The 21,138-nt window shown below is 44.2% G+C and overlaps 1 protein-coding gene across 2 annotated transcripts in view; it reads right to left on the bottom strand.

Annotated features, from left to right (window-relative positions):
* si:dkey-183c6.8 (protein O-GlcNAcase) overlaps positions 1–21,138 on the bottom strand; it is a 56,549-nt gene that overhangs the window by 19,978 nt on the left and 15,433 nt on the right. For both annotated transcript variants that reach the window (XM_024373270.2, XM_024373271.2), the window contains exons 7-15: positions 6,302–6,416; positions 5,977–6,131; positions 4,409–4,495; positions 3,726–4,183; positions 2,924–3,098; positions 2,707–2,763; positions 2,457–2,542; positions 516–620; positions 55–146 (exon numbers count right to left, since the gene is read on the bottom strand). In XM_024373270.2, coding sequence (XP_024229038.1) covers positions 55–146; positions 516–620; positions 2,457–2,542; positions 2,707–2,763; positions 2,924–3,098; positions 3,726–4,183; positions 4,409–4,495; positions 5,977–6,131; positions 6,302–6,416 — 1,330 coding nt within the window. The remainder of the gene's footprint in view (positions 1–54; positions 147–515; positions 621–2,456; positions 2,543–2,706; positions 2,764–2,923; positions 3,099–3,725; positions 4,184–4,408; positions 4,496–5,976; positions 6,132–6,301; positions 6,417–21,138) is intronic.

Genomic DNA, 21,138 nt, shown 5'->3' with positions numbered 1-21,138 from the left:
ACACACACACACACACACACACACACACACACACACACACACACACACACACACCTGTCTCCGATGAGGTCAGGATGTGCTGGGCTGGAATTAGGGCTCCCCTGGGCTCCCTGTTGAAGCTGGCGCACCATACAATACAGCTCCGCCTAGGGGACAGGAGGTATAATACGAGTGGTGTTTAACCTTTTCCCCATCCCTAGCAAACACAGCTGATTTAAACTAATTGCATTCTAAACTGAAGATCATGATTAGTTGATTGTTGGAGTCAGGTGTGTTAGCTGGGGCTGGGGCAAAAGTGTGACACCAATCAGGCCCCTGAGAACTGGAGTTGCAAGTCCCTGGTCTAGGGTATTGGCAGCTCTCGACCATAGAACCGTCATGGGCTTAATATATAACATAATAATATATAACAAAAATAATGTATACACACAGAAAGTCACCATACAATACAGAGTCAGTCAGCTGACAGAACGACGTGTGTGTGTGTGTGTGTGTGTGTGAAAATGTCCTCTCACCTTGTCCTTGTTGTGGTAGGGTCGTATGTTGTAGAGTCGTGAGGTGGGGAAGAGAGGAGGAGGGTGGCTGAACAGTTCACTGTTACTGCCTATAGGTAGAAGCATCTGTAGGACAGACATAAAATGTCAAACAAGCTCGTGAAAGTAAGCAAGACACAATACATGGAAAATGAATGTATTTTAAATGAATATATTCTCTTATACATGCGTTTAAATTATGCGACATAATACACACAGACTGGACTTTATGCAAACTGGAAACCACATATCCTGAAGCCAAATTTATTGTAGCTGGGATTTTTAGAAAGCAAATTTGAGGAAAACTTTACCGAAGTTCTATCAACACATTGACTGTAGTACTCGTGCTGCTAAAACACTCAACCACTGCTACTCCAACTTCCGGGATATCTACAAGGCCCTCCCCCGCCCTCCCTTTGGCAAATCTGATCACGACTCCATTTTGCTCCTCCCTTCCTATAGGCAGAAACTCAAACAGGAAGTACCCGTGTTAAGGACTATTCAACGCTGGTCTGACCAATCGGAATGAGAATGCTGTTCATTGACTATAGCTCAGCATTCAACACCATAGTACCCCCCAAGCTCATCATTAAGCTCAAGGCCCTGGATCTGAACCCCGCCCTGTACAACTAGGTCCTGGACATCCTGACCGGCCACCCCCAGGTGGTGAAGGTAGGAAACAACACCTCCACTGTGCTGATCCTCAAGACTGGGGCCCCACAAGGATGTGTGCTCAGCCCCCTCCTTGTACTCCCTGTTCACTCATGACTGCGTGGCCACACACGCCTCAAACTCAATCATCAAGTTTGCAGACGATACAACAGTAGTAGTCCTGATTACCAAAAATGACGAGACCTGGGAGTGTGGTGCCAGGAAAATAAACGCTCACCCAACAGCAACAAAACTAAGGAGTGAATCGTGGACTTCAGGAAACAGCAGAGGGAGCACCCCCCATCCACATCAACGGGACCATAGTGTAGAAGGTGGAAAGTTTCAAGTTTCTCAGCGTACACATCACTGACAAACTGAAATGGTCCACCCACACAGACAGTGTGGTGAAGAAGGCTGTATTACAACCGACTATGATTGGGAGTCCCATAGGGCGGCGCACAATTGGCCCAGCGTCGTCCTGGTTTTGCCGGTGTAGGCCTGATTGTAAATATGAATTTGTTCTTAACTGATTTGCCTACTTAAATAAAGGTTTAAAAAATGAATAAAAATAAAACAGGAGGCTGAAGAATTTGGCTTGAAACCTAAAACCCTCAAACTTTTACAGATGCATTATTGAGAGCATCCTGGCAGGCTGTATCACCGCCTGGTACGGCAAAAGCAGCGCACGCAACCGCAAGGCTCTCCAGAGGGTGGTGCGGTCTGCCCAACACATCACCGGGGGCAAGGTACCTGCCCTCCAGGACACCTACAGCATACGATGTCACAGGAAGGCCAAAAATATCATCAAGGACAACAAACACCCGAGCCACTGCCTGTTCAACTTGCTATCATCCAGAAGGCGAGGTCAGTACAGGAGCATCAAAATGGGACCGAGAGACTGAAGAGCTTCTATCTCAAGGCCATCAGGCTGTTAAATAGCCATCACTAGCACATTAGAGGATGCTGTCCTATATACATTGACTTGAAATCACTGGCCACTTTAATAATGTTAACATATTTTGCATCAGTCATCTCATATGTATATACTGTATCTTATTTCACTATATCTTAGTCTATGCCGCTCTGACATTGCTCATCCAAATATTTATATATACTTAATTCCATTCCTTGTGTGTATTGTTAGATATTACTGCACTGTTGGAGCTAGAAACACAAGCATTTTGCTACACCCACAATAACATCTGCTAAAGACGTTCATGTGACATAAGATTTGTTTGACACATACACATACAGACACACACACGGTCCTACCTGCAACTCTCCGGACACTCCCCCTTTGAACACCCAGGGTTCTGACTCCACCCCCAGTAACTCTGCCCCCGTGGTCGTCCCGCACCCTATCATAGATGAGAACCCACCTGTCAATCACACAGCATTTAAGGAAGACCATGCCCAATTCCATAACGACCCAATGAGGGTTCAGGGTTGAAGGATCAGGGGTCAAAGACAGTGGAGGGGTTGAGGGATCAGGGTTGAGGGGTCAGGAGTCACCTCTACTCACAGTGGAAGCAGTTCCTCCAGGAACCCAACGGAGAGCTGTCACTCAACACACGCCCATCTTAGACAGAAAGAGAGAGAGGGGGGAGGACAGATAAAGGGAGAGGTGGAGAGAAAGAGAGTATAGTAAATCTTACAGTGTATGCTTTATCCAAGTTTAAAATGTGTTTTCTGTCCTTAGCCCCTCTCTCGCTCTCCTTCTCCCTCCCTTCTCTACTCACCGAGCCAGCAGATGAAGGCCTTGGCCACCAGTGCAGTGTTTCTGAGGTCCCATACGTAAGGGTAAAGGTCATACAGCACGGCCTTGCTCACTCCACTCACAACACTACTATGCAGCGCTGCAATCTCCTCACACACACCTAGGAACCCAGCCGCTCGGCCACGCCACTCCTCCGCCTGCAACACACACACACAAGCATGAAGGCACACACACACACAAGCATGCAGACACACACACACACACAGGTGCACACACATTACCTCGTACCCTTGCACATCGACTCGGTACTGGTCTACCGTGTATATAGCCATGTTATCGTTACTCATTGTGTATTTATTCCCAGTGTTATTATCTTTCTATTCTTTTCTATGTTTCTCTCTGCATTGTTGGGAACGCCCCATCAGTAAGCACCACTGTTAGTCTACACCTGTTGTTTGCGATGCATGTGACCAATTATATATTTTTTTTTAATCCTTTATTTAACTAGGCAAGTCAGTTAAGAAGTTAGTTCTTATTTACAACGATGCTGGGCCAATTGTGCGCCGCCCTATGGGACTCCCAATTACAGCCAGTTGTGATACAGCCTGGATTCGAACCAGGGTGTCTGTAGTGACCCCTCTAGCACTGAGATGCAGTGCCTTAGACCGCTGAGCCACAAATACAATGTTATTTTTTGACATAGTGTACATACACACACATACAGTTGAGATGCCATCAGATTCAGTAAATGGGCACAAACAAACACACACACACACACACACACACACACACACACACACACACACACACACAGACACACAGACCTTCTGCGGCGGTCCCTTCTTGTCATTGGCGCTGACCAGGTGGCAGTGTTCTTTGAGCCAGGTGAGGTCCTGTAACAATCTCTGGGCTGATGGGCCGTGCTCATGGGGAAGGTAGTGGAGACCTACCAGCAGACGGATTTGGGACTCGCTTAGAGGAGCCTTCCCAACACAAAGCACCCCCCCTGGACTCCTTGGCTGGCCTGGCCCTTGTTGGAACTGGTTGTTGTGGAGTTTCTTCTCTCTCTCCTCTCCGTCTCCTCCCTCACTCCTTCCTTCTTTCTCCCCCCTCCTCACCCCTTCCTCTCCCTCAGGGCTGGAGGGGGGAGGGCTGTCCCCCTGCGGAGGTTCTCTAGGGGGTTTAGGGCGACCTTCTCTGGTGGTGGGGTGACAGTTTTCACTCTCTAGGGTCCCCGACTTTTGACACGATGACCTCTGGTCTGCCTGTCTGCTCTGGCGACCTGTGGAGAAGTCACACATATAGAACTAGAATGAGTAGAATTATAGAATTACAAGTATAGAATTTGAATGAGTAGAATTAAAATGAGAATTATAGAATTAGAATGAGTAGATTGGTAGAATTAGAATTGACACAGATCTGAATCCACATCAGGATGAACAGTTGAGATCAAGCTGAGTTGAGATCTTTTGAGTACCACCCACACACACACACACACACACACAACCTGGCTGCAGTGGTTGGCTGAGCTCTTCCATCCAGTCGTGCAGTGCAGTAGACAGCGCCATCTCTGGACAGTACTGGTGCTCCTCATCTACACACACCATATATGTACACACACCATGGTTAGGAACACACAAACCAAGATGAAGAATACACATTCACTCACACACACACATCATTGTTAGAAACACATACACACACACACACTATGGTGAGAAATACACATTCACTCACACACACACAAAAAAACACTAATGGATCACTAGCCACTTTCATAATGCCACTTTAATAATGTTTACATATCTTGCAATACTCATCTCATATGTATATACTGTATTTTATACCATCTATTGCATCTTGCCTATGCTGCTCGGTCATTGTGCATCCATATATGATGATACAGACAAATCCTTTACTTAGATTTGTGTGTATTAGGTAGTTGTTGTGGAATTGTTAGATTACTTGTTAGATATTGCTGCACTGTCGGAACTAGAATCACAAGCATTTCGCTACGCTGCTAACCATTTTGATTTGATATGACACACATGGTTTGTCAAAATGTATGTGAAAAGTAGTTCAGTCAGAACTTGAGTAAAATGTATACATTTTTTGCAAAGCAAATATAATGAGCCAGTCAGATCATGTATCACACTGGCCTGACCCCCAACATTGTATCGTAACCCTGGTGATAGCGGTTACCCCTAGGGGTGTGGAGGCACTGAGTGTTCTGATTCTCAGCCCACTCACATGCTCCAGTCCTCTCTTTATCTCTCTCACTCCTTTCTCACTCACTCCTTCTTTCTCACACTCACCCCTTCTTTCTCACACTCACCCCCTCTCACACTCACCCCCTCTCACACTCACTCACTCCCTCCCTCAATTGTCTCTTTATCCTTCTTTCTCCTTTACTGTACATCGCTCTTCCATCCTTCCTTTCTGACCTCACTCACTTCATATCTTCTTTTTTTCACCCCTCACTTGTCTTTCGATCTCATGCTTTTGTGCTTAAATTCTCTTTCCCCTCTTGAATGCATCCCTCTTTCCTTCTCTCTCCCTTCTCCTTTCCTTCTCTCTCCCTAATCCCTCTATGATGTTGTCACTGTGGATAATGTCAGTCTAAGGGTCTACTGCTCTGATAGTGGACCCAGTGTGTGTTTATCTATAACACCCTGTCACTTATCTGTCCAAAACTATTTAGTTGACATCAACCTTCCTCCTCTCTCGCATCTATCCTTCCTCCCTGCCCCCTCCCCATCCCTCTCCCTCCTTCCCCCTCCTTTCACCCCCCTTCCTTCCTTCCTCCCCCCAATCCCTCTATGATGTTGTCACTGTGGGTAGCGCTAGTCTACGGGTCTGCTGCTCTGATAGTGTCAGTGTACCCAGTGTGTGTGTGTTTTTCTCTAACACCATGTCACTTATTTGTCCAAAATGTTCCTTGCCTCCTCCCTGCCTCCTCCCTCCCTCACCCACTATCATCCCTCTGCCTCCTTCCCCCTCATCTCTTTCCTCTCCCTCCCTTCCTCCCCCATCCCTCATCCACTCCCCTCCTTCCTCCCTCACCCCTTTTCTTACCCTTCTTCTCCTCCCTCCCAGTGCGGTACCAAGTCCCCAGCGTGTGCAGGGGTATGTAGTTGGCCTCGAACTCACAGTTGGGGTTAAGTAGCAAGCCCCGGAGTTGGGTGGCAAGCTGGGGGTAGCGACCCTTGAAGGGACCCAGGAAGAGACGTCTGGAATCAGAATCACAATAAGAGTTAACCTAATTCACCAAGTACATTGGCATGTACCAATAATTTGACCTGGTGAAATGGTGCTGACAATGTCTTACAATAAACAAAATATACAGACAAAATATAGAAGACCTTACATTATCTTCTCATCTCATTTCATCTTATCCTACCTGGAGTCGTAGTCATTTGCATGCAGGTTGTCCCACACCAGAGGAGGGCGCTGTAGGACAGACTGTACTTCAGACAGACCCTCCACACTCAGCTCTCTAGAGATTACCTTACTACCTGGGAGGAGAGAAGCAAAATAAAATATATTATATATTATAAAATACACGGCTCAAAAAAAATAAAAGGGAACACTTAAACAACACAATGTAACTCCAAGTCAATCACACGTCTGTGAAATCAAACTGTTCACTTAGGAAGCAACACTGATTGACAATAAATTTCACATGCTGTTGTGCAAATGGAATAGACAACAGGTGGAAATTATAGGCAATTAGCAAGACACCCCCAATAAAGGAGTGGTTCTGCAGGTGAGCCCTGCAAAATGACCTCCAGCAGGCCACAAATGTGCATGTGTCTGCTCAAACAGTCAGAAACAGACTCCATGAGGGTGGTATGAGGGCCCGACGTCCACAGGTGGGGGTTGTGCTTTACAGCCCAACACCGTGCAGGACGTTTGGCATTTGCCAGAGAACACCAAGATTGGCAAATTCGCCACTGGCACCCTGTGCTCTTCACAGATGAAAGCAGGTTCACACTGAGCACATGTGACAGACGTGACAGTCTGGAGACACCGTGGAGAAAGTTCTGCTGCCTGCAACATCCTCCAGCATGACTGGTTTGGCGGTGGGTCAATCATGGTGTGGGGTGGCATTTCTTTGGGGGACCGCACAGCCATCCATGTGCTCGCCATAGGTAGCCTGACTGCCATTAGGTACCGAGATGAGATCCTCAGACCCCTTGTGAGACCATATGCTGGTGCGGTTGGCCCTGGGTTCCTCCTAATGCAAGACAATGCTAGACCTCATGTGGTTGGAGTGTGTCAGCAGTTCCTGCAAGAGGAAGGCATTGATGCTATGGACTGGCCTGCCCGTTCCCCAGACCTGAATCCAATTGAGCACATCTGGGACATCTTGTCTCACTCCATCCTGGAAGGACATTGACCTCATCCCGTCAGTTGAGGATGCCTGGTCATTCTTTAAAAGTAACTTCCTCACCATTTTAGATAAGCATGCTCCGTTCAAAAAATGCAGAACTAAGAACAGATACAGCCCTTGGTTCACCCCAGACCTGACTGCCCTCGACCAGCACAAAAACATCCTGTGGCGGACTGCAATAGCATCGAATAGTCCCCGTGATATGCAACTGTTCAGGGAAGTCCGGAACCAATACACGCAGTCAGTCAGGAAAGCTAAGGCCAGCTTCTTCAGGCAGAAGTTTGCATCCTGTAGCTCCAACTCCAAAAAGTTCTGGGACACTGTAAAGTCCATGGAGAACAAGAGCACCTCCTCCCAGCTGCCCACTGCACTGAGGATAGGTAACACGGTCACCACCAATCCATGATTATCGAAAACTTCAATAAGCATTTCTCAACGGCTGGCCATGCCTTCCGCCTGGCTACTCCAACCTCGGCCAACAGCTCCGCCCCCGGCAGCTCCTCGCCCAAGCCTCTCCAGGTTCTCCTTTACCCAAATCCAGATAGCAGATGTTCTGAAAGAGCTGCAAAACCTGGACCTGTACAAATCAGCTGGGCTTGACAATCTGGACCCCCTATTTCTGAAACTATCCGCCGCCATTGTCGCAACCCCTATTACCAGCCTGTTCAACCTCTCTTTCATATCGTCTGAGATCCCCAAGGATTGGAAAGCTGCCGCAGTCATCCCCCTCTTCAAAGAGACACCCTGGACCCAAACTGTTACAGACCTATATCCATCCTGCCCTGCCTATCTAAGGTCTTCGAAAGCCAAGTCAACAAACAGGTCACTGACCATCTCGAATCCCACCGTACCTTCTCCGCTGTGCAATCTGGTTTCCGAGCCGGTCACGGGTGCACCTCAGCCACGCTCAAGGTACTAAATGATATCATAACCGCCATCGATAAAAGACAGTACTGTGCAGCCGTCTTCATCGACCTTGCCAAGGCTTTCGACTCTGTCAATCACCATATTCTTATCGGCAGACTCAGTAGCCTCGGTTTTTCGGATGACTGCCTTGCCTGGTTCACCAATTACTTTGCAGACAGAGTTCAGTGTGTCAAATCGGAGGGCATGCTGTCCGGTCCTCTGGCAGTCTATGGGGGTGCCACAGGGTTCAATTCTCGGGCCGACTCTTTTCTCTGTATATATCAATGATGTTGCTCTTGCTGCGGGCGATTCCCTGATCCACCTCTACGCAGACGACACCATTCTATATACTTTCGGCCCGTCATTGGACACTGTGCTATCTAACCTCCAAACAAGCTTCAATGCCATACAACACTCCTTCCGTGGCCTCCAACTGCTCTTAAACGCTAGTAAAACCAAATGCATGCTTTTCAACCGATCGCTGCCTGCACCGCATGCCCGACTAGCATCACCACCCTGGATGGTTCCGACCTTGAATATGTGGACATCTATAAGTACCTAGGTGTCTGGCTAGACTGCAAACTCTCTTCCAGACTCATATCAAACATCTCCAATCGAAAATCAAATCAAGAGTCGGCTTTCTATTCCGCAACAAAGCCTCCTTCACTCACGCCGCCAAGCTTACCCTAGTAAAACTGACTATCCTACCGATCCTCGACTTCGGCGATGTCATCTACAAAATGGCTTCCAACACTCTACTCAGCAAACTGGATGCAGTCTATCACAGTGCCATCCGTTTTGTCACTAAAGCACCTTATACCACCCACCACTGCGACTTGTATGCTCTGGTCGGCTGGCCCTCGCTACATATTCGTCGCCAGACCCACTGGCTCCAGGTCATCTACAAGTCCATGCTAGGTAAAGCTCCGCCTTATCTCAGTTCACTGGTCACGATGGCAACACCCATCCGTAGCACGCGCTCCAGCAGGTGTATCTCACTGATCATCCCTAAAGCCAACACCTCATTTGGCCGCCTTTCGTTCCAGTACTCTGCTGCCTGTGACTGGAACGAATTGCAAAAATCGCTGAAGTTGGAGACTTTTATCTCCCTCACCAACTTCAAACATCAGCTATCTGAGCAGCTAACCGATCGCTGCAGCTGTACAGTCTATTGGTAAATAGCCCACCCATTTTCACCTACCTCATCCCCATACTGTTTTTATTTATTTACTTTTCTGCTCTTTTGCACACCAATATCTCTACCTGTACATGACCATCTGATCATTTATCACTCCAGTGTTAATCTGCAAAATTGTAATTATTCGCCTACCTCCTCATGCCTTTTGCACACATTGTATATAGACTCCCCCTTTGTTTTCTACTGTGTTATTGACTTGTTAATTGTTTATTCCATGTGTAACTCTGTGTTGTCTGCTCACACTGCTATGCTTTATCTTGGCCAGGTCGCAGTTGCAAATGAGAACTTGTTCTCAACTAGCCTACCTGGTTAAATAAAGGTGAAATAAAAAAAAATATTTAAAAAATCCACCAACGCCACATTGCACCACAGACTGTCCAGGAGTTGGCAGATGCTTTAGTCCAGGTCTGGGAGGAGATCCCTCAGGAGACCATCCGCCACCTCATCAGGAGCATGCCCAGGCATTGTAGGGAGGTCATACAGGCACGTGGAGGCCACACACACTACTGAGCCTCATTTTGACTTGTTTTAAGGACATTACATCAAAGTTGGATCAGCCTGTAGTGTGGTTTTCCACTTTAATTTTGAGTGTGACTCCAAATCCAGACCTCCATGGGTTGATAAATTAGATTTTCATTGATAATTGTTGTGTGATTTTGTTGTCAGCACATTCAACTATGTAAAGAAAAAGTATTTAATAAGAATATTTCATTCATTCAGATATAGGATGTGTTATTTTAGTGTTCCCTTTATTTTTTTGAGCAGTGTATATTACATATACAGCCAGGTCCATAATTAGTGGCACCCTTCAAAAATATTAGCAAAAAAGAAATAAATAATACAAATACTGAGCTATATTGTATGCCCCCAAAAATTTGTAAACAATAAAAAGTTATACATTTTTATAAAAAAGATAGGTCAAAAGTATTGACACCTCAGTTTCAATACCCCACCTTGCGAGGATAATGGCACATTCTCTAAAATGTTTTTTTGAGATTGGAGAACACTGTGAGCAATCTAAGATTGAAAAATCTCACTGCTGATCGGTACTTAGCACAGTAGGAGGCTGTTCCTTCTCTTGCTAGAACAAAAGACGTACTGTGCTGCGTACCAACCTGGTACTGACGAACCTGTCGTTTCTACTTGCAGAATCGCAATGCTCGTTAGTGGCAGATAAATTGACTGAGCCAAAAACCTCCACATGAGAGCCGACAGGAGTGACAACAAAAAGGGGAAAAAAAGGCACTTTTCTCAGTGTAATCCCACCCATTTCATCGGAAGGATAGGTAGTTAATGAACTCCCCCAAAGTATAGATATACTGTAGAACAGCTAAGATAATGAAGCAGAGCCAGATGGAATACCTGACTAGCGCAGGGATGCGAGTGCATCATTGCACCCAATTGAGTGGTTTTGCACGCCCGTGACCCATTATTTGCTCTTATGATTCAGAGGCATATGAAAACACTGAAACTGGAAATAGATTTCTCTCAGTAACATATTCAAACAACAAAGAAAATCTTTCTATTTCAAGCCCAGATTGAAGTAGAATTCATTTAACTGTGATCAATCCATGATAAGGACATGCGCATGAATAAACTGGCAGGAGGGAACACGTTATTATGTTGAGAGAACACATTTTTATATTGAAAGCATGGTTTTTATGTTGGGGGAATATATTTTTACATTTAGAAAAAAAAGGAAAGGAAGAAAAATAAGGAGGGAATGGATTAGCCTGGCCTGAATGGGGTGGCAAATCCAGCACAATGCACACAACCAGTTTTTTTTTCTTCTTCTCACTGACGGGGCTCTGCATGTTTGAAGAAATTTTTGCATATGGCCTCCCGAGTGGTGCAGTGGTCTAAGTCATTGCGTCGCAGTGCTTGAGGCGTCACTACAGACTCCTGGTTCGATCCCAGGCTGTGTCACAACTGGCAGTGACCGGGAGTCCCATAGGCGTCGTGAGGGTTTGGTCGTCAGTTGAATGGTGTTTCGTCCGACACATTGGTGCAGCTGGCTTCCGGGTTAAGTGGGCGGGTGTTAAGAAGCGCAGTTTGGCGGGTGATGTTTTGTAGGATGCATGACACAACCATCGCCTCTCCAAAGCCTGTTGGGGAATTGCAGCGATGAGACAGGATTGCAATTGGATATCACAAAATTGGATAAAAAATTTTTAAAAAGTTTTATTAAATAAAAAATGTTGCCACGTTTATGAAAAATGAAATACAGAAATCGAATTTACATTAGGTACTCACACCTGAGTCAATACTTTGCAGAAGCACCAATTATTATTTTCAAAAAATTCTTCAAGCTCTGTCAAATGACTTGTTAACCATTGCTAGACAACCATTTTCAGGTTTTGCCATAGATTTTTAAGTAGATTTAAGTCAAAACTGTAACTCGGTCACACAGGAACATTCACCGTCTTCTTGGTATGCAACTCCAGTGTATATTTGGCTTTGTGTTTTAGGTTATTGTCCTGCTGAAAGGTGAATTAATCTCTTAGTGTCTAGTGGAAAGCAGACTGAACCAGATCTTCCTCTAGGATTTTGCCTGTACTTAGTTCCATTTCTTTTTTATCCTGAAAAACTCCCCAGTCCTTAACGATTACAAGCATACCCATAACATGATGCAGCCACTACTATGCTTGAAAATATGGAGAGTGGTAGTCAGTAACGTGTTGTATTGGATTAGCCCCAAACATAACACTTTGTATTCACAACAAAAAGTGAATTGCTTTGTCACATTTTTTTTGCAGTTTTACTTTAATGCCTTGTTGCAAATAGGAATCATGTTTTGGAATAATTGTATTTTCAACAGGCTTCCTTCTTTTCACTCAATTAGGTTAGTATTGTGGAGTAACTACAATGTTGTTGATCCATCCTCAGTTTTCTCCTATCACAGCCATTAAACCCGTAAAATCCCTGAGAGGTTTCCCTTCCTCTCCGGCAACTGAGTTAGGAAAGACACCTGTATCGTTGTAGTGACTTGTGTATTGATACACCATCCAACGTGTAATTAATAACCACCATGCTCAAAGGGATATTCAATATCTGCTTTTTTATTTTTACCCATCTACCAATAGGTGCCCTTCTTTGCGAGACATTGGAAAACCTCCTTGGTCTTTGTGGTTTAATCAGCGTTTCAAATTTACTGCCCGACTTAAGGACCTTACAGATAATTGTATGAGTTGGGTACAAAGATGAGGTAGTCATTCAAAATCATGTGAAACACTATTATTGCACAGTGTGAGTCCATGCAACTTAGTTTTTAACCTAATCAAATGTTTACTCCTGAACTTATGGCTTGCCATAACACAGGAGTTGAATACTAATTGACTCAAGATATTTCAGCTTTTAATTTTTTATTTAATTAATTACATTTGTAAAAAACCTTCTGAAGACACTATATTTTGTCAATCTGCTGTGTTGTCAGACTTATTTGCTATTCCCTTTGCCTCATTCCTCTCAGCCATACAGTTTTAAAATTCTTCATCTATGCATGGGGATTTGGCAGTTCTAACAGTCAGTTTCTTGATGGGCGCATAAGTAACCAGAAGAAACCAATTTCCTAAATACTTCAATTGTGGAGTCAGGTTGTTCCTCATCACACACATCAGACCAATAAATATTTTTCACAACTATGACATCGCAAAACCTCTTGTATGATTGCTTATACTCCACTTTAGGTCCAGTCTTTGGAACTTAGTTTTTTCTAGATATGGCTATTATATTATGATCACTATGGATCACTATCCAATGGGTCTGGATACTGCTTTAGGGAAGATTTTGGGCGCATTAGTAAAGATGTGGTCAATCCATGTGGATGACTTAGTTCCAGTTCTGTTTGTAAATACCCTGGTATGTTGACTGATAACCTGAACCAGATTGCAAGTATTATTTACTGCTTGAGTGGACAACTTGGTGACAACCAGTCAATCTTTTGGTCACCCAGAATATACCCCTGGGTATATACCCCAATATACCCCTCTGTTGATGTCACATACATTATCGAGTATTTCACACAGTCCAAATACTGACGTTCAGCATTCAGTGGTCTATAGCAACTTCCTATGCGCATAGGCTTTAGGGGAGGCAGATTAACCTGTAGACATGAGATCCTCTAACACTGAACCTAAACCAGCTGCGCGCGTGAGCCATCGTGCATGAATTGATTTTGTTCCTCCACACCAAACACAATCACAACACGCAGGTTAAAATATAAAAAACTCTGAACCAATTATATTAATTTGGGGACAGGTCAAAAAGCATTAAACATGTATGGCAATTCAGCTATCTAGCTTGCACTTGCTAGCTAATTTGTCCTATTTAGCTAGCTTGCGTTTGCTAGCTAATTTGTCCTGGGATATAAACATTGAGTTGTTATTTTACCTGAAATGCACAAAATAGTTTAATCTTGGCTTCATCAGACCAGAAAATCTTGAGCAGGCTGTCATGTGCCTTTCACTGTGGAGTGGCTCCATCTGGCCACTCTACCATAAAGGCCTGATTGGTGGAGTGCTGCAGAGATGGTTGTCCTTCTGGAAGGTTCTCCCATCTCCACAGAGGAACTCTGGAGCCCTGTCAGAGTGACCATCGGGTTCTTGGTCACCTCCCTGACCAAGGCCCTTCTCCCCCGATTGTTCAATTTCTTTAACCTCATGGCTTGGTGTAGACATGCATTGTCAACTGTGGGACCTTATGTAGACAGGTGTATGCTTTTCCAAATCATGTCCAATCAATTGAATTTACCACAGGTGGACCCAATCAAGTTGTAGAAACATGTAAAGGATGATAAATTGAAACAGGATGCACCTGAGCTCAATTTTTCCGAGTCTCATAGCAAAGGGTCTGAATACCTCTGTAAATAAGGTTCTGTACCTTTTCTAAATTTACAAAATATATATATTTAACTATTTGCTTTGTCATTATGTGGTATTGTGTGTAGATTGAGGAGGAACATTTTTTATTGAATCCATTTTAGAATAAGGCTGTAACGTAACAAAATGTGGAAACAGTTGTGGGGTCTGAATACACTATGTTAATATGGGCAATTTTTTGTATATTTCTGGTTCTTGTTTGTTTTTAGTACCATTCGGAGAGGCTGATCCAAGGTAAACATGTGTGATGGAAAAATTACCCGATTTGTTTGATATAAATAATTAGCAATTAATACAAATAGGAGGATATTTCTGTCCTGTTACACTGTACCCAAACCGGCCACGTGCCATTGTGTGCAAATTGATTTTGTCCCCCTACACCAAACGATCAATTAAAGTATCAAAACAAACTCTGAACCAATTATATTAATTTGGGGACAGGTCAAAAAGCATTAAACATTTATGGCAATTTAGCTATCTAGCTTGCAGTTGCTAGCTAATTTGTCCTATTTAGCTAGCTTGCTGTTACCCGACACATGAGCCTAGACCCACTAAAATTTGAGGTAGGTCTGATTTTCAAAATAGGGGCCCCACAACAATGTGTGCTCAGCTCCCCTGTACTCCCTGTTCACCCATGAATGCGTGGCAACAAACTCAATCCTAAAGTTTGCAGATGACACAAAAGTGGTAGGCCTGATCATGAAAAACGATGGGACAGTCTACAGGGAGGAGGTGAGGGCCCTGACCTCTACTTCAACGTCAAGAAAACGAAAGAACTGATTGTGGACCTCAGAAGAGAGCAAAGAGAGCACGCTCTACCCACACTGATGAGTCCGCAGTGGAGAAGGTGAAACGCTTCAAGTTCCTTGGTGTGCACATCACTTGACAACCTGAAATGGTCCATCCACACAGTGTGGTGAAGAAGGTGCAACAGTGCCTCTTCAACCTCAAGAGGCAGAAGAAATTTGTCTTGACCCCTAAGACCCTCACAAACTTCTACTTATCCACCATTGAGAGCATTCTGTCGGGCTGTATCACCGTCTGGTACAGAGGGTGGTGCGGTCAGCCCAATGAATCACCAGGGGTACACTGCCTGCCCTCCACGACATCTACAGCACCCAGTGTCACAGGAAGGCCAAGAAGATGATCAAGGACCTCAGTCACCCAAGCCACAGCCTATTCACCCTGCTACCATCTAAAAAGCAGAGACAGTACAGGTGCATCAAAACTGGGAACAAGAGACTGAAAAACCTGTACAGTACATAATCATTGAACACTGGTACCTTCAGTAATGTTTATATACTGTAAAATGTGAAATGTCAGAATAATAGTAGAGAGAATGATTTATTTCAGCTTTTATGTCTTTCATCACATTCCCAGTGGGTCAGAAGTATGTATGTAACATACACTCAATTGGAATTTGGTAGCATTGCCTTTAAATTGTTTAACTTGGGTCACACGTTTTGAGAAGCCTTCCACAAGCTTCCCATAATAAGTTGGGTGAATTTTGTCCCATTCCTCCTGACAGAGCTGGGGTAACTGAGTCAGGTTTGTAGGCCTCCCTGCTAGCAAACGCTTTTTCAGTTCTGCCCACACATTTTTTATGGGATTGAGGTCCGTGCTTTGTGATGGCCACTCCAATACCTTGACTTTGTTGTCCTTAAGCCATTTTGCGACAACTTTGGAAGTATGCTTGGGGTCATTGTCCATTTGGAAGACCCATTTGCGACCAAGATTTAACTTCCTGACTGACGTCTTGAGATGTTGCTTCAATATATCCACATAATTGTCCTTCCTCATGATGCGCCATCTATTTTGTGAAGTGCACCAGTCCCTCCTGCAGCAAAGCACCCCCACAACATGATACCGACACCCCCGTTCTTCACGATTGGGATGGTGTTCTTCAGCTTGCAAGCCTCCCCTTTATCCTCTAAACAGAACGATGGTCATTATGGCTAAACAGTTCTATTTTTGTTTCATCAGACCAGAGGACATTTCTCAAAAAAGTATGATCTTTGTCCCCATGTGCAGTTGCAAACCATAGTCTGGCTTTATGGCGGTTTTGGAGCAGTGGCTTCTTCCTTGCTGAGCGGTCTTTCAGGATATGTTGAAAAAGGACTCGTTTTACTGTGGACATAGATACTTTTGTACCGGTATCCTCCAGCATCTTCACAAAGTCCTTTGCTGTTGTTCTGGGATCGACTTACTTTTTGAACCAAAGTACGTTCAACTCTAGGAGACAGAACGCGTCTCTCTCCTGAGCAGTATGATGGCTGAGTGGTCCCATGGTGTTTATACTTGCGTACTATTGTTTGTAAAGATGAACGTGGTACCTTCAGGCGTTTGGAAATTGCTCCCAATGATGAACCAGACTTGTGGAGGTCTACAATTTTTTTCTGGAGTCTTGGCTGATTTCTTAAGAGGCACTGAGTTTGAAGGCAGGCCTTGAAATACATCCACAGGTAGACCTCCAATTGACTTAAATGATGTCAATTATCCAATCAGAAGCGTCTAAAGCCATGACATAATTTTCTGGAATTTTCCAAGCTGTTTAAAGGCACAGTCAACTTAGTGTATGTAAACTTCTGACCCACTGGAATTGTGATACAGTGAAATAATCTGTCTGTAAACAATTGTTGGAAAAATTACTTGTGTCATGCACAAAGTAGATGTCCTAACCGACTTGCCAAAACTACAAAACTATAAAACAAAACTTGTTAACAAGAAATTTGTGGAGTGGTTGAAAAACTAGTCTAATGACTCCAACCTAAGTGTATGTAAACTTCCGACTTCAACTGTTTGTGATGAGTCAAAAATGTTTCAAAAAGGGTTAACGCAGACAGTAAAATAGTTAACCAAATAGCTACCGACCAACTATTTAGCAGGCTTATGACTTGGGGGTAGAAGCTTTTCAGGGTCCTGTTGGTTCCAGACTTTGTGCATCAGTACCACTTGCTGTGTGGCAGCAGAGAGAACAGTCTATGACTTGGATGGCTGGAGTCTGACAATTTTTATGGCCTTCGTCTGACAGTGCCTTTGTATAGACGTCTTGAATGGCAGGGAGCTCGGCCAAGTACGCACTACCCTCTGTAACACCTTGAAGTCGGATACCAAGCGGTTGCCATACCGAGCGGTGAAGCATCCAGTCAAGATGCTCTCAATTGTGCAGTTGTAGAACTTTGAGGATATGAGGGCCCATGACAAATATTTTTTTGGGGAAAAGGAATTGCCATGCCCTCTTCACAACTGCGTTGGCGTGTATGGAACATGATAGATCCTTAGTGATGTAGACACCGAAGATCTTGAAGCTCTCGACCCGCTCAACTTCAGCTCCGTCAATGGAGATTGGGGCGTGCTTGGGCCTCCGTTACCTGTAGTCCATGATCAGCTCCTTTGTCTTGCTGACATTGAGGGTGAGGTTGTTTTTTGGCACCACACTGCCAGGCCTCCTTCCTATAGGCTGTCCATCGTAGTCGGTGATCAGGTCTAGCATCGTTGTGTATTCGGCAAACTTAATGATGGTGTTGGAGTCATGCTCGGCCACGCAGTCATGGGTGGACAGGAAGTACAGGAGTGGACTAAGTATCGAAGGTCAGCGTGGGGAATGTGTTGTTGCCTGCCCTCACAACCTGGGATGTCGCATCAGGAATTACAGGATCCTGTTGCAGAGGGAGGTGTTCAGTCCCAGGGTCCTTAGCTTAGTGATGAGCTGGGAGGGCACTATGGTGTTGAAAGTTGAGCTGTAGTCAATGAACAGCATTCTCACATAGGTGTTCCCTTTCTCCAAGTGGGAAAGGACAGTGTGGAATGCAATAGAGATTGTTAACTGTGGTTCTGTAGGGGCAGTATGCGAATTGGAGTGGGTCTAGGGTATCCGGGAGGATACTGCTAATGTGAGCCATGACAAGCCTTTCAAAGCCCTTCATGGCTACCGATGTGAGTGCTACGGGGCAGTAATCATTTAGGCAGGTTACCTTCGCTTCCTTGGGCACAGGGACTATGGTGGTCTGCTTGAAACATGTCAGTATTACAGACTCAGACAGGGAGAGGTTGAAAATGACAGTGAAGACACTTGCCAGTTTGTCCGCGTATGCTTTGAGTACACGTCTTGGTAATCTGTCTGGCTTTGTGAATGTTGACCTGTTTAAAGGTCTTGCTCACATCGGCTACATCGGTGCTCTCGTGTATGCTTCTGTGGTGCTTGCCTCGAGCCTTTAGCTCGAGGCAAGGCCTTTAGCTCGTCTGGTAGGCTTGCGTCACTGGGCAGCTTGTGGTTGAGTTTCCCTTTGTAGCCCGTAATAGTTTTCAAGCCCTGCCACATCCGACGAGCATCAGAGCCGGCGTAGTAGGATTCAATCTTAATCCTGTATTGACGCTTTGTTTGTTTGATGGTTCGTCTGAGGGCACAGCAGGATTTCTTATAAGCGTCTGGATTAGTGTCCTGCTCCTTGAAAAAGAGGCAGCTCTAGCCTCAATGCGGATGTTGCCTGTAATCTATGGCTTCTGGTTGTGATATGTACGTACGGTCACTGTGGGGATGACGACGTCAATGCACTTATTGATGAAGCCCGTGACTGAGATGGTATATTCCTCAATGCCATTGGATGAATCCCGGACCATATTCCAGTCTGTGCTAGCAAAACAGTCCTGTAGCGTAGCATCTGCGTCATCTGACCAATTCCGTATTGAGCGAGTCACTGGTACTTCCTGTTTTAGTTTTTGCTTGTAAAGCAGGAATCAGGAGGATAGCATTATGGTCAGATTTGCCATGGAGGGCAGGGGAGAGACTTGTATGCATCTCTGTGTGTGGAGTAAGGGTGGTCTCAAGTTTGTTTTTCTCCTCTGGTTGCACATATGACATGCTGGTAGAAATGAGGTGAAACGGATTTAAGTTTGCCTACATTAAAGTCCCCGGCCACTAGGAGTGACGCTTCTGGATGAGCATTTTCTTGTTTGCTCATGGCCTTATACAGCTCGTTGAGTGCGGTCTTAGTGCCATTATCGGTTTGTGGTGGTAACTATAGATGGACTCGGACTCATGGACTCGTTAAAGGAAAAAGCTTTTTCCAGTTTGAGGTGAGTAGTCACTGTTCTGATGTATAGAAGTTATTTTCGGTCATAAGACACGGTAGCAGCAACATGATGTACAAAATAAGTAAAAAGTTACAAACAACGCAAAAAAAACGAACAAAATAGCACAGTTGGTTAGGAGCATGTGAAACGTCATCCATCTTCTCCGGTGTGATTTTGCTGCTATCTTACAGTTGAAGCAATCATCAATTCACTACCCTGGGCTACACAATTCACTACCCAGTAATGACGTCATTCCTCATTAAAGAGACAGCGCACACTGTGCAGTCATGTGAATAAGCCAAGGCTACATCTTTATTTACCCACTTTATCAGTAGAGATTTATCATTACATTTGAGTCATATAGCAAACACTTCTCTAGAGCGACTTCCAGTTAGTGCATTCATCTGAAGACAGCTAGGTGAAACAACCACCTACCACAGTCATAGTAAGAAAATTGTTCCTCAATAAAAAAGGTAGCTATCAGCAAAGTCAGAGCTAGCAAGAAGGAAGACTCAAGTGCTAGTGTTAGTTCACGAAAGGTTTTTATTTAAAAAAAATCATAAATGATTACCATTATGCTGTTATATAGTTAGATTTGTTTTTTTTACCAAAGTCTGATTATACAATTGATTCATTAACCTCTCTGGGATATGTGGGACGGTAGTGTCCCACCTCAACAACAGCCAGTGAAATTGCAGGGTGCCAAATTCCAAAACAACAGAATCCCATAATTAAATTTCCTCAAACATACAAGTATTTTACACCATTTTAAAGATAAACTTGTTGTAAATCCAGCCACAGTGTCCGATTTCAAAAAGGCTTTACGACGAAAGCACACCAAACGATTATGTTAGGTCAGTACCTAGTCACAGAAAAACACAGCCATTTTTCCAGCCAAAGGAGAGTCACAAAAAGCACAAATAGAGATAAAATGAATCACTAACCTTTGATGATCTTCAGCAGATGACACTCATAGGACTTCATGTTACACAATACATTTATGTTTTGTTCGATAAAGTTCATATTTATATCCAAAAATCTCAGTTTACATTGGCGCGTTACGTTCAGTAATGTTTTGCTTCCAAAACATCTGGTGATTTTGTAGAGAGCCTCATCAATTTACAGAAATACTCATCATAAATGTTGATGAAAATACAAGTGTTATGCATGGACCTTTAGATAAACTTCTCCTTAATGCTACGGCTGTGTCAGATTTCAAAAAAGCTTTACGGAAAAAGCACACCATGCAATAATCTGAGTACAGCGCTCAGACAACAAAACAAGCCATACAAATATCCGCCATGTTGCAGAGTCAACAGAAGTCAGAAATAGCATTATAAATATTCACTTACCTTTGATGATCTTCATCAGAATGCACTCCCAGGAATCCCAGTTCCACAATAAATGTTTGATTTGTTCAATAAAGTCCATCATTAATGTCCAAATACCTCCTTTTTGTTTGCGCGTTTAGTACACAATCCAAACTCACGAGGCGCGGGCAAGTCCATGCGAAAGTTCAGAAGAAAAGTCATACTACAGTTCGTAGAAACATGTCAAATGAAGTATAGAATCAATCTTTAGGATGTTTTTATCATAAATCTTCAATAATGTTCCAACCAGAGAATTCCTTTGTCTGTAGAAATGCAATGGTACGCAAGCTAACTCTCACGTGAGCACGCATGATCAGCTCATGGCACTCAGCTAGACCCCTGACTCAATCAGCTCTCATTCCCCCCTCATTCACAGTAGAAGCCTCAAACAACGTTCTAAAGACTATTGACATCTAGTGG

This window comes from Oncorhynchus tshawytscha, linkage group LG15 (genome assembly GCF_018296145.1).
Source record: "Oncorhynchus tshawytscha isolate Ot180627B linkage group LG15, Otsh_v2.0, whole genome shotgun sequence".
NCBI lineage: Eukaryota > Metazoa > Chordata > Actinopteri > Salmoniformes > Salmonidae > Oncorhynchus > Oncorhynchus tshawytscha.
The sequence above is the reverse complement of the archived record's forward strand: the minus strand, read 5'-3'. Positions and strand labels throughout refer to the sequence as shown.